Raw genomic sequence first — 13,255 nt, forward strand, 5'->3', positions numbered from 1 at the left:
ATCCCAGGTTCTGGCCCCTAAGGGGGAAAATCGTTAATAAATAAAAAGAAAAAAACAAAAAGAAAAAAAAATCTAAGTATAAAATCACCCCCTTTCCCAATTTTACATATAAAATATATAAACAATAAATAAATAAAATATAACATATCGCCACGTCCAAAAAGTCTAAACTATTAAAATATAAAAAAAATATCTCCTATGCGGTGAACGCCGTAAAAGAAAAAAAAAAAGAAAAACTGTGCGATTCGCCATTTTTTTTGTCACCTTGTCCCCCCCAAAAAAAGGATAGGACTGTTCTAATATGGGCCGGACGTTCCATAAAATGTGGAATGCACGCGGATTTTATTGGCATTTTATTTTTTTCACGTGGTATGGAATGGTATCGTGTATCGCAATACTTTTTTATGGTATCGAAACCGAATCAAAATTTTGGTATCGAAACAACCCTACTCCTGACGCGCACGCTCTGCAGGATTCACACGCAGGATTTCCGTCATCGCGTTTTCACAGATATCTTTATTTTAAAGAATTTACAATGGATAATCTTCCCCCCCGAAGATAAGATGGACGTCACGCCGCCTCCGACTCCTGCCGACGCTTCTGTCTTTCAAATAGTCGCCGTTCTCGTTCATACTGCTTCATCCGCTGGATGTAACTAGGAGAAAAGAGAAGAAATGCGTCAGCGCTGGGGTCACACATGGGGGGGGGGGGGTTTCTGGCATTTTTGAGGGCCTTTGCTGTGTTTTGGTGCATTTTTTTAGGCAAAAAATATCAGTTCCAACTGTTGCAAGGAAGTCTACGGGAAATATTAAATGCAGGACAACCAGATGTTTTGTTTTTTTGTGTGTTTTTTTAGGTCAATGGTGTGTTTTTTTCGTGTAGACCTCCACAGTTTATTTTTCTGTCTTGATCTACACATATCTGCTCCCTGCCAATCAGTCCTCGCTCTGTGGCCTTTGGGCTGCCATCATTCCACGTCCAGTCCCCGCGTGTAAACTTCCTGCACAGACAGGTTTACGTACACTGCTGCAGCCAATGACTGGCCTCAGCAGCGAGTTGTCTCCAAGCGGCACATGTACGCTGGACCTCATTGGCTGCAGCGACACGTGTTCATGCAAGTTAACATGTGGGGAGTGGAGGTGCAATGAAGAACAGCCACAGAGCAGGCATCGGCACAGGTACCACTTGGGAGGGGATTTGAAAAAAAAATATTAAAATCCTGCATAACCTCTTTACAATAACGAATGCACATGTGTGTCCGACACTCGGTTCTTCTGGTCCATTACGGAGTCGTACGCTGGACACCAACAGACCCCACTGACTATAGCTGGGTCAGTCAGACTCCATCATGGTGGTGCGTCTGATCCTGCAGCAGTCTGTCCACCAACACTACCATCTACAAAGGATTTATGGCCATGGACATCATGTCACAGGTGGACGAGGTGGACGCAGCTCAATCACTGCACAATGAATCCCTCCGCAATTTTAGGATAGATTTTGTGTTTTAATTATTCCCCAGTTTCAAGAGCTCTGCTTGCTCTTAGTGGATAAACCATTTGTGAGAACCTCTAGAGCAGGGATGCCCAACCTGCGGCCCTCCAGCTGTTGCAAAACTACAACTCCCAGCCTGCCAAGACAGCCTACAGCAGGGCATGATGGGATTGGCGTTTTACAACAGCTGGAGGGCCGCAGGTTTAGCATCCCTGCTCTAGAGGCTGGAAACCTGTACAGGCCTAACACTTCTCACAGCTGAGGGTCCGTTTCAGTTGTATCTACGTGCACAGTCCTCTGTGAGCTAAACACATCCGCAGCACAAACCTCTGTCTTGTCCTGTTACAATGTGTCAGTGCAGGTAAAACGTATCCGATTTTTTACGTTACGGAAGTTCCTCTAGACTGAATACAATTGTAGCAAACCCTCAGCTGTGAGAAGTATTAGATCTGTACAGGTTTTCCGCTTCTGTATATTTCCCTTCTCTGACAGCAAGCAAAGGTCTTGAAAACAGTAGGAAATTGGAAGCACAAAAAGCCCACTTTTACCAATGTGAGAGTTAGATTTTGGTGTAAATGAATCCAAAATGTGGTGCAATTTGGCACGTCTAGGTTTAGAGAAGTGATATGTGCCTAGCCCGACATGAGGGCGTGGCTTAACTGAAAAAGGGAGTGGCTTTGTTGGGAAGGGGCATGGTCTAACAATGCAGTGCTCAGCTTGCAGCGGAGGGGCAGCCGCACATGCTCAGTCTGTTCACTTCAGGGCCCCGTTCTTGAGATAGCAGCGGGTCCCTCAGATAGGACCTGCAGCTATTGCACATTTAAGACGTATCCTTTTAATATTTGCCATAAACATCCCTGATGGGAATAACCCTTTAAGCAGCAAACCCCAATTAATTTAATGGGGGGGGGACCATATACTCACTCTTCGTGCTGGCAGTATTCCCAGTCGTGGCGCTCATGACTACAGCCAAACAGGTTTGGCCACATGTCTCTCTTACACTTTAGGAAATTGATGAGATGATGGGCGCAGTAGTCCCTCTGCTTCAAGGGCAGCTGTGCAAGGTTCATCTGCTCCTGGGTAGCCACCATCTCTAAATGTCAGAGAAAAGAAGCAATGAAATCTCCTGAACACAGAAACCCCGCGGCTCCGAGGACAAACCCTGCGACAAATGCACAGCGAGCAGGAGAGAGAATGCACTGGACAATCGCAGAACTAGCAACTCCCCAATATATCATCCTCCAAATGCTGCACTAGGCTGATATTCACCTGTAGCTTACTATGAGCTGCTGCACACACACAAGGCGAATTTATCGCTGGATGTACGCCATTTTACCCAGTATACGCCATTACTATCTGATCAGCGGGGGGAGAGTCAGACTAGGATGGACGGGGCTGGTCACTGCGGTGCTGCAGTCACGAGCTGATTGGAGGGGGTGCGGGGTCTCAGACCACCGCTGATCAGATACTGATGGCCTATCAAGAGTAAGGCTACTTTCACACCTGCGTTCGGTGCGGATCCGTCTTGTATCTGCACAGACGGATCCGCACCTATAATGCAAACGCTTGTATCCGTTCAGAACGGATCCGTTTGCATTATTCTTTTTAAAAAAAAGTCAAAACGGATCCGTCCTGACTTACACTGAAAGTCAATGGGGGACGGATCCGTTTTCAACTGCACCATATTGTGTCAGTGAAAACGGATCCGTCCCCTTTCACTTACATTGTATGCCAGGACGGATCCGTTTGGCTCCGCATCGCCAGGCGGACACCAAAACGCTGCAAGCAGCATCCAGAGCGGAATGGGGGCGGAACGGATCCTTATCCATTCAGAATGCATTGGGGCTGAACTGATCCGTTTTGGACCGCGTGTGAGAGCCCTGAGCGGATCTCAGAAACGGAAAGCCAAAACGCCAGTGTGAAAGTACCCTAAACGAGTGGACAACCCCTTTAATAAATTAACCCCAACATAGAGCCATATTTTTTTCGCTTCTGCACGGATGCACTTGTACAAGGGCTTGTTTATCGTAGGATGAGTTTTATTTGATAATGCCGCTGTTTTGCAGAATATGCAATGCATTCAAAAACTTAATTTTTTGTGTCAAAATGGGCAAAAATAGCAATTCCACCAATGTTTTTTTATTTTATTTTGTTTCTACGGTATAAACCATGCGATATCAGTTACATGATAGCTTTACTCTCGATTACGGCGATACCAAATTTATATGGTCTTTAGGTTTTGCTATTTTTGTGCAATAAAAACTCTTGTTTAAAAAATAGAAATAACTTGTCTTTGAAAACATTTTTCTCATTCTATCCGCGAAGCTGTGCCTCGTTATTTGCAGGATGAGCTGTAGGTTTCATTGGTGCCATATTCAGGTACATAAGGCTTATGAATCTTTTTTTGGGGGGAGGAGGGATATTTATAAAAAAAAAAACACCACACAGCTATTCTGCCCTTTTCTATAGGATAAAAAATGCGTTTGTTTTATGGTCAAGGTCATTACAATGATACTATCATGATAGAATTTTTGTAGGATACCCAAACAAAGGATCTAACCACGTTGTCTGCAATGCTCCAAATCTTACGATTGAAGGCCCTATTACACGGGCAGATAGCCCAGACGGTGTCGGGAGGAAAGCGTTCCTTCCCGTCAATCGCCTGCTCGATAGAGGAGGAGACCGCTGCTTTTACATGCAGTGATCTCCTCCTCAGTATAGGGACAATGCATCACTCGTCCCTATACTGTCTCATTGCTCAGCACAGCGCTGTCCATTGTATAGTGGCTGTGCTTGGTACTGCAGCTCAGGCCTGTTCACTTGAATGAGACTGAGCTGCTCCTAGGCCATGTGAACGATGAACGTGATGTCCGTGGCCGCGGCACTCACATCAGCGCCACATTCCCTCTAACAGCTTATCAATGGTGACCCCGTAAGGGCTCGTTCACACAAACGTGTGCTGTGCCCGTTGCCGTATTGCGGACCGCATTTGCGGATCCGCAATACACGGGCACCGTTCCGTGGCCATTCCACATGACAGATGGGGAGCCATGCATTTCAGTGGGTCCGCAAATCCGGAGATGCGGAACGGAACACTACGGAGTGCTTTCCGGGGTTCCGTTCCGTGCTTCCGCACCGCAAAAGGATAGAACTAAGCTCTATCTTATTGCGGACACTTGCACATTCAAGTGAATGGGTCTGCAATCCCCATGCGCCTGCCCCACGGACGGTGCCCGTGCATTGCGGACCGCAATTTGCGGTCCACAGCACGGGCTTCACACGTTCGTGTGAACGAGCCCTAAGTGGGACCCCCACTGATCAGATATTAAAGGCCTATGCTGAGGATAGCCCATAAAGATTGTACTCCCAGAAAACCCCTTTAAAACCAGACCAGGAATGTGTCCGGCCCATGGAAGAGCTGCAGATCTCCCCATTCCGCTGTTTTCGGTGTAGATTTCACTCCTGGTTTTGGCATATCATACAAATACTGACCAAGGAGCAGCTGCGCCCCCCTCCGTCCACCTGTCTTTCTGTTTTACACTAGATGAGAGTTTTTGGAAACTGAGGAGGTTTTTAGACATTTACAGAAAGCAGATCTACAGGAGGCTGGGAGGAGAGGAAGACGCGTCTCTCCTCTAATATCACAGGGTCTCCACACGCACAGGTAGTATACAGAAGACGGAGGTATACTTGTGACTACTACCTGCACTGCACTATAGACAGAGCATGATGAGAGTTGTCATTTTCACAACTTGAATGCCAGAGGCTGAGAACCACTGGCGACCCGTCTTTGTATTATACGGCCATCCACGGAACGACCTTCGGGCCAGCTTTATTTCAGGCAGCATGCATGACCTATGCACTGGATCGGTGGGTGGGGGTCTTAAAGGGGTGGTCTCACTTCAGCAAGTGGCATTTATCATGTAGAGAAAGTTAATACAAGGCCCTTACTAATGTATTGTGATTGTCCATATTGCTTCCTTCGCTGGCTGGAATCATTTTCCCCATCACATTATACGTTGTTTGTTTCCATGGTTACGAGTCTAGGGGTGCACCGAAATGAAAATTCTGGTCCGAAACCGAAACCGAAAATTCAGGATGCCCTTGACCGAAAACCGAAACTGCCTTTTTGCCCAAATACTTTTAAAATACTTTTTTTTTAATGATTTTATTAATAATTCTTTTTCATGAAGGAAATTCATCTGCGGGTGGCGCTGTTATGGAGAGGGGGATCTGCGGGTGGCGCTGTTATGGAGAGGGGGATCTGCGGGTGGCGCTGTTATGGAGAGGGGGATCTGCGGGTGGCGCTGTTATGGAGAGGGGGATCTGCGGGTGGCGCTGTTATGGAGAGGGGGATCTGCGGGTGGCGCTGTTATGGAGAGGGGGATCTGTGGGTGGCGCTGTTATGGAGAGGGGGATCTGTGGGTGGCGCTGTTATGGAGAGGGGGATCTGTGGGTGGCGCTGTTATGGAGAGGGGGATCTGTGGGTGGCGCTGTTATGGAAAGGGGATATGTGCACTGTTATGGACATAACAGTGCACAGATCCCTTTCCCCATAACAGTGCACAGATCCCTTTCCCCATAACAGTGCACAGATCCCTTTCCCCATAACAGTGCACAGATCCCTTTCCCCATAACAGTGCACAGATCCCTTTCCCCATAACAGTGCACAGATCCCTTTCCCCATAACAGTGCACAGATCCCTTTCCCCATAACAGTGCACAGATCCCTTTCCCCATAACAGTGCACAGATCCCTTTCCCCATAACAGTGCACAGATCCCTTTCCCCATAACAGTGCACAGATCCCTTTCCCCATAACAGTGCACAGATCCCTTTCCCCATAACAGTGCACAGATCCCTTTCCCCATAACAGTGCACAGATCCCTTTCCCCATAACAGTGCACAGATCCCTTTCCCCATAACAGTGCACAGATCCCTTTCCCCATAACAGTGCACAGATCCCTTTCCCCATAACAGTGCACAGATCCCTTTCCCCATAACAGTGCACAGATCCCTTTCCCCATAACAGTGCACAGATCCCCCCTCCCCATAGCAGTGCCATAGACCGATCCCCCTACCCATAACAGCCCCGGCCCTGCTGCTCACAGCATCACTCACTGCATCTTTATTTTACCTTACAATCGTGACGCTCCAGTAACAACTCTGCAGGCAGAGCGGAGGGCGGCGTAACGTCACTTACTCACGTGACGCACCTGCTCCGCCCACTTTATGAATGAAGGAGGCGGAGCAGGCGCGTCACGTGAGTAAGTGACGTTACGCCGGCCTCCGCTCTGCCTGCAGAGTTGTTAGTTACTGGAGCCTCACGATTGTAAGGTAAAATAAAGATGCAGTGACAAAGTAAACCGCCCGCCCGCAGATGGTGGGTGACAAATCCCACACCCCATATTTTCGGCCGATATGTAACAATATCGGCCGAAGTGGATTAGGTGCATTTTCGGCCGATATTTTCGGCTGCCGGAATTTCGGTGCACCCCTAGTTACGACCACCCTGCAATCTGTCAGCGGTGGCCGCGCTTGCACACTATAGGGAAAAAAGCGTCGGCCTCTCTGGTGGCCGGGACCGTGGGAGCGCACATAGGCTGGTGCTTTTTCCCCATAGTGTGCGAGCACGGCCACCGCTAATGGATTGCAGGGTGGTCGTAACCATGGAAACGAGCCGTGTATAACGTGATGAAAAAATGATTCAAACCAGCAAAGGAGACAATATGGAGAATCACAATACATTAGTAAGTGCCTGGTACTAACTGTCTCTACATGATAAATGCTATCTGCTGAAGTGAGAGGACCCCTTTAACGCTGGTGAAGTCTGCCGTTCACCTCAGCGCTGGACCATGGTTGGGCCGCAGTTCTGCCGCTCCAGTCAATACCTTTGGCGCAGGCAGATTCCTACTGGTCACAGTCTTGCGCTGGAGAAAAAGGGAGACTGAGGTGGAGAGGTGATCAAGAGGAGTTTAGATATAGGGAGCTCTACACGAATCCGTCACAGCGATGCGGCTGATGTTCCGCGTCGGCACAGCTGTGCGGTTTAATTTTATGGGTTATTATAGGCGTTCGAGAAGCACAGATGTCATAATCACGCGATTACGGACAGCGGTTGGTCGCTGCCGTCCTGAGACCCTCACAAGATACATGACGGACAATAAAACGTCAAAGTAATCTAAAAAATGGTGCAAGACGCGACCGGCGCATCAAGTAACGCAAAAGGCAGCATGCATCAAATCCCCTGGCCGGTGCACAGTGAGGAGGTCATTGCTCTGCACAGGGGCTGTGTACACTGTGTGATAGGACATCATGCCTGCCCTGTGCACTCCACCTACCCCTTTCCTGAAACTGTTCCCCTAAAGGGCTGGCCGGCATTTTCTTGGGGTCCGGGTCGCCCCGAAAGCTCCTGGTCAGATTACCACCCATCTTTGCAGCCACCAGAGGGTCACCTCCGCAGCTGCCAGATATGACACTAGGCGTCGTTTTTTTTTTTTTTTCCCCACGTCCTTTTGCACAAAGACATTTTGGGGACCGGTCGAGGAATCATTTTGGAGAAGACGGCGACATAGAAAGCAATGGTATTTTGTCTTCGGAAAAATGGCCGCCGCTGTAAAACCGATGCACTGTACTGCGGACACCTAAGTGAGGAGGCGCCGAGACATTCGTCATCGCGTCGTTCTCGGCTATGGTTTGATCACAGAGTTCTCCATCATGGGTAGAGCGGTGCTGTAGAGACGCTAGCTGTAGATAAAGACGCTACAGCGACACAGCTGCGTGGCGGTTGAACAATGTTTTTCATGGCGCCATTTTGTGTTTGCTGGCGTTCCAGTCTTGTTTCCTCAGGGATTGTGAAGCGCCATTCTGTATTGTCGCACATAATTTTTTTTTATTCTTTTGATCTGTGACCTGTTTTTTTTTTAGTCTGCTGTGGGGTTCACTTTTTAATTGTTTGGTAACATTCAGAAATCTCTGCATCTTCTTGATGTGGTCATGAGGCAGTGGGTCTGTATTGTTAATGGCCGGATGGTCGTGGGGCATTTGGGACGCGGCCAGTTAGGCAGGAGCTGTGTTAACCCGTTCCTGACTGCCTTACGAATATGTGTCAGCAGAACTTTAACCACTTCCTGACCAGGCCTACTTCTGCGAATCTGACACTTTATGTGGTAATAACTTTGGAACGCTTTTACGTTTCCAAGCCGTTCTGAGATTGCTTTGTTGTGGCACCATGTTATACCTCATGTTAATGGTAAATTTGAGTCAATACAGACATCCCAACCTGCAAAAACTCATTTCAGGGAGGTGCACTTCTCATTTCAGGGAGGTTTTCTATTTTTATTACATTTTCCAGACATCTGCAGTATCTGCACACTGTGCTCTATGGTGTGGAGGACGGGGCTCATTACCCTGCCCCAAATTATCATATTTATGTATTAAAGGGATTCTGTCACCACCTATAAGCCCTGTGAGCTAAACATCTGCTCATGTCCAGGGTAGCATTCTGATTTCTAAGGTGGCCTTATAACAGCTATTTGTGGCTTTATTCTGCGGAAAAACAGGTTTTACTAACCTGTCAATCATTGAATTAAGGTGCCCAAGCAGGGGAGGTCTGCGGATGCATGGTGCCCGGCCGCACGCATCGCCGTTCGTGCCCAGCGCCGCCTTCTACTCCTCAGTGCCGCCTCTCCCTCCTCCCGCTTTGAGAGCCCGCGCGTGCGCACAGGCTCAGCCTGATGCGCCGTTGCGGACTGCTGGCATTGGCTTCTTCTTGCACTGTGCGCACGCACCGAGAAGGGGACGCTGCTACAGGTCGCCGGAAAGGTTTACTGCGAGTAAACTAAAGATGGGAAGTTCTGATCTTTCACATGAATCGGTTCATTCGCTGAGCAGAAGCAAGTGAACCGAAGCTTAGGTTGCGCAATGCGCATGCGCGGATGCTTGGATTCACTTGCTGAGTCGGCTCTTGGTCTGAGTCAGGAAGTTTATTCTTTAAAACCCTGTGTGTAATTATCTACCCCACTGTAGGAAAAAAAACAAGCATCCAGGGGGGGTGAATTTAACACTGGGGTAAATAATATAATTAAAATGGAGGGTTAAATGTGTAAATGTATTTAAAAAAAAATACATCTCTCTCAATAGTTCTATAGCTACTGAATGAGACAGAAGAAGGGATGCCTTTAACATATAGATCTCCTTGAGAAGCCAATTTGACCCTAAAGGGTTAATTCAACCTGTAATCTAAACTCTGTCCCATCTGTCACTTCTCTTATCTCTGTGCTCTGCTATCAGTGAACCCATCTAATAGCGGGAGACTCCCTGAACCTCAGGGAGACTTGAGATCCCTGTCAATATATTTCACCTTAATGTAAAAAGTTAAAAATTTACTGAAAATTCAGAAAAATTTACTATTTTCTAAATTCGATTCTGTGCTTTAACCCCTTAAGGACTCAGCCCTAATTCACCTTAAGGACCAGGCCATTTTTTGCAAATCTGACCAGTGTCACTTTAAGTGCTGATAACTTTAAAACGCTTTGACTTATCCAAGCCATTCTGAGATTGTTTGTTAGTTTTTTCGTCACATATTGTACTTCATGACACTGGTAAAATAAAGTAAAAAAAAAATGCATTTTTATTTATAAAAAAATACCAAAATTTACCAAAAATTAGTAAAAAATTGCAAATTTCCAAGTTTCAATTTCTCTACTTCTATAATACATAGTAATACCTCCAAAAATAGTTATTACTTTACATTCCCCATATGTCTACTTCATGTTTGGATCATTTTGGGAATGATATTTTATTTTTTGGGGATGTTACAAGGCTTAGAAGTTTAGAAGCAAATCTTGAAATTTTTCTGAAATTTTCAAAAACCCAATTTTTAAGGACCAGTTCAGGTCTGAAGTCACTTTGCGAGGCTTACATAATAGAAACCACCCAAAAATGACCCCATTCTATAAACTACACCCCTCAAGGTATTCAAAACTGATTTTACATACTTTGTTAACCCTTTAGGTGTTCCACAAGAATTAATGGAAAATAGAGATACAATTTCAAAATTTCACTTTTTTGGCAGATTTTCCATTTTAATATTTTTTTTCCAGTTACAAAGCAAGGGTTAACAGCCAAACAAAACTCAATATTTATGGCCCTGATTCTGTAGTTTACAGAAACACCCCATATGTGGTCGTAAACTGCTGTACGGGCACACGGCAGGGCGCAGAAGGAAAGGAATGCCATACGGTTTTTGGAAGGCAGATTTTGCTGGACTGTTTTTTTTTTTTACACCGTCCCATTTGAAGCCCCCCTGATGCACCCCTAGAGTAGAAACTCCAAAAAAGTGGCACCGTTTTTTATTTTTTGTTATTTACAACATTCATCTGACGGGTTATATCATGTGGTATTTTTATAGACCAGGTTGTCACGGACGCGGCGATACCTAATAGGTATACTTTTTTTTTTTTTTTTATGTAAGTTTTACACAATGATTTCATTTTTTAAGCAAAAAAAATCATGTTTTAGTGTTTCCATAGTGTGAGAGCCATAATTTTTTCAGTTTTTGGGCAATTACCTTGGGTAGGGTATGATTTCTGCGGGATGAGATGACTGTTTTATTGGCACTATTTTGGGGTGCGTGTGACTTTTTGATCGCTTGCTATTACACTTTTTGTGATGTAAGGTGACAAAAAATGGTTTATTTAGCACAGTTGTTATTTTAATTTTTTTATGGTGTTCATCTGAGGGGTTAGGTCATGTGATATTTTTATAGAGCCGGTCGATATGGACGCGGCGATACCGAATATGTATACTTTTTTATTTTTTTTCTATTTTTTTTAACTTTATTTGGGGAAAATGACGTTTTTGTTTATTTTTACTTGGAACTTTTAATTTTTGGGGGGGGGGGACTTTATTTTTTCAACTATTTTTTCACTTTATTTTTTGTCCCACTTTGGGACTTTGAACTTTTGGGGGTCTAATCCTTTACAATGCATTCCAATACTTCTGTGGGCTCATCCGACACCACGCTAAGTTGGCATGACCCAGGAACAACCTCTCTGCTCCCACCTGTGCTGAACCTGCCTCTTTCTTTTGCTACTCGTTCTGCTCGGGAAGTGATGCGAGGACGAGTTTAGGGACAGTCAGCAGCTACTGCCCAGCCAAGATGTGGAGGAGAGGTCCGCTGCAACTAGCGATGATGAAGGGTGGGAGCACATGTTGCATGCGGTCAGGGATGTGGCCATGAGACTGGTGAGGATGAGTTAAGTGATTAACAGACAGTATTGGAGGATGATGTAGCCGATTGCACGTGGGAGCCGGGTGAAGAGAGGGCGGCATCATCAGGGGGCGAGGGTGGCAGTGTGCCCATGAGACAGCAGGGTGGGAGATTTGCAGTGAAGCACAGGAGGGATGCACCATCTGCTACTTGGCAGACTACCTGTCAGGAAACAACTGGCAGTGCACAGGTTCATAAAAGCGTCAGGCATCACACAGTGGTGGAGGGAAAATGCCATACTTGCCAGTGTGGGAATTTTTCACCAAGTAGCTGAGTGGCGTTATACAGGATAAGTGGGTAGAAGGTGAGGCGCAGCTAGGGTGCTAATGATGGCACAATGGCCCTGTGTGAACACCTAGAGCGCCACCATAAAGTGGCCTGGAAAACCGTGCCTCTCCCACCGGCCCGCACACCTTGTTCTGCAGTCAGGGCTCCTCACCCTCAGCAGAAAGAAGCTCCTCGTCATTTGTTTCAACAGCAAGCGATTACAAAAGGACAGCAGTATGCGCGCACTCATCTGACGGCGCAGAAGCTGAACGTGCTCCTGGCCGAGTTCACTATGGAAGTAGTGTGTAGTGCAGGATGGAAATCATTCTTTTTTTAGGCACCCCTTGGGGGGGAGGGGGCAGGTCTTCATGATGACCATCCTCATCTTTCGCTGGCTTTAATTCTAAATCATCCTTTGTGGTCTCCATGTCTGAGAAAAGCCAGCAAGATTCAGGCCTCCTGCACACGGCCGGTTTTTTTTTCCCGTTTACTGGCCGTTTTTTGCATTCCGTATACGGAACCATTCATTTCAATGGTTCCGCAAAAAAACCGGAATGTACTCCGTATGCATTCCGTTTCCGTATTTTCGTTTTTCCGTTCCGTTTTAACATAGAACATGTCCTATTATTGCCCGCAAATCACGGTCCGTGGCTCCATTCAAGTGAATGGGTCCGCAAAAACAACGGAACACATACGGAAATGCATCCGTATGTCTTCCGTTTCCGTTCTGTTTTTTGGTGAACCATCTATTGAAAATGTCATGCCCAGCCCAATTTTATCTATGTAATTACTGTATATGCCATACGGAAAAACGGAACGGAAAAACGGAAACACAACGGAAACAAAAAAACTGAACAACGGATCCGTGAAAAACGGACCGCAAAACACTGAAAAAGCCATACGGTCGTGTGCAATAGGCCTTATGGCAATAATCCTGCGGCCGTGTTTTTCAATTTTACACTTGAAATATGGATATCATTCTCTTTTTTTTTTTTTTAAAGCGATTCATGTCTTCAGTGCTTCAGTGTTAGGCCTCCTGCACACAAACTTATTTTCTTTCCGTGTCCGTTCCATTTTTATTTTTTTTGCGGACCGCATACGGAACCATTAATTTTAATTTCAATTTTATTTATTTTTTCCTCCAAATGTTCCAATAGCCATAACTTTTTTTTACCCCATTCATCTAACTATATCAGGGCTATTTTGTGGGGAAAGCTTGTACAATT

The 13,255-nt window shown here is 46.1% G+C and overlaps 1 protein-coding gene across 1 annotated transcript; it reads right to left on the bottom strand.

Moving 5' to 3' along the window:
- Window positions 1-496: 496 nt before the first annotated feature.
- On the bottom strand, window positions 497-7,986 carry NDUFB7 (NADH:ubiquinone oxidoreductase subunit B7). Its single transcript, XM_040409765.1, has 3 exons — window positions 7,831-7,986; window positions 2,416-2,584; window positions 497-655 (listed from the first exon to the last, which is right to left on the bottom strand). The coding sequence occupies exons 1-3, from the start codon at window positions 7,919-7,921 to the stop codon at window positions 571-573; spliced, it is 345 nt and encodes a 114-aa protein (XP_040265699.1). The 5' UTR covers window positions 7,922-7,986; the 3' UTR covers window positions 497-570.
- Window positions 7,987-13,255: the final 5,269 nt, after the last annotated feature.

Source organism: Bufo bufo, chromosome 10 (genome assembly GCF_905171765.1).
Source record: "Bufo bufo chromosome 10, aBufBuf1.1, whole genome shotgun sequence".
NCBI lineage: Eukaryota > Metazoa > Chordata > Amphibia > Anura > Bufonidae > Bufo > Bufo bufo.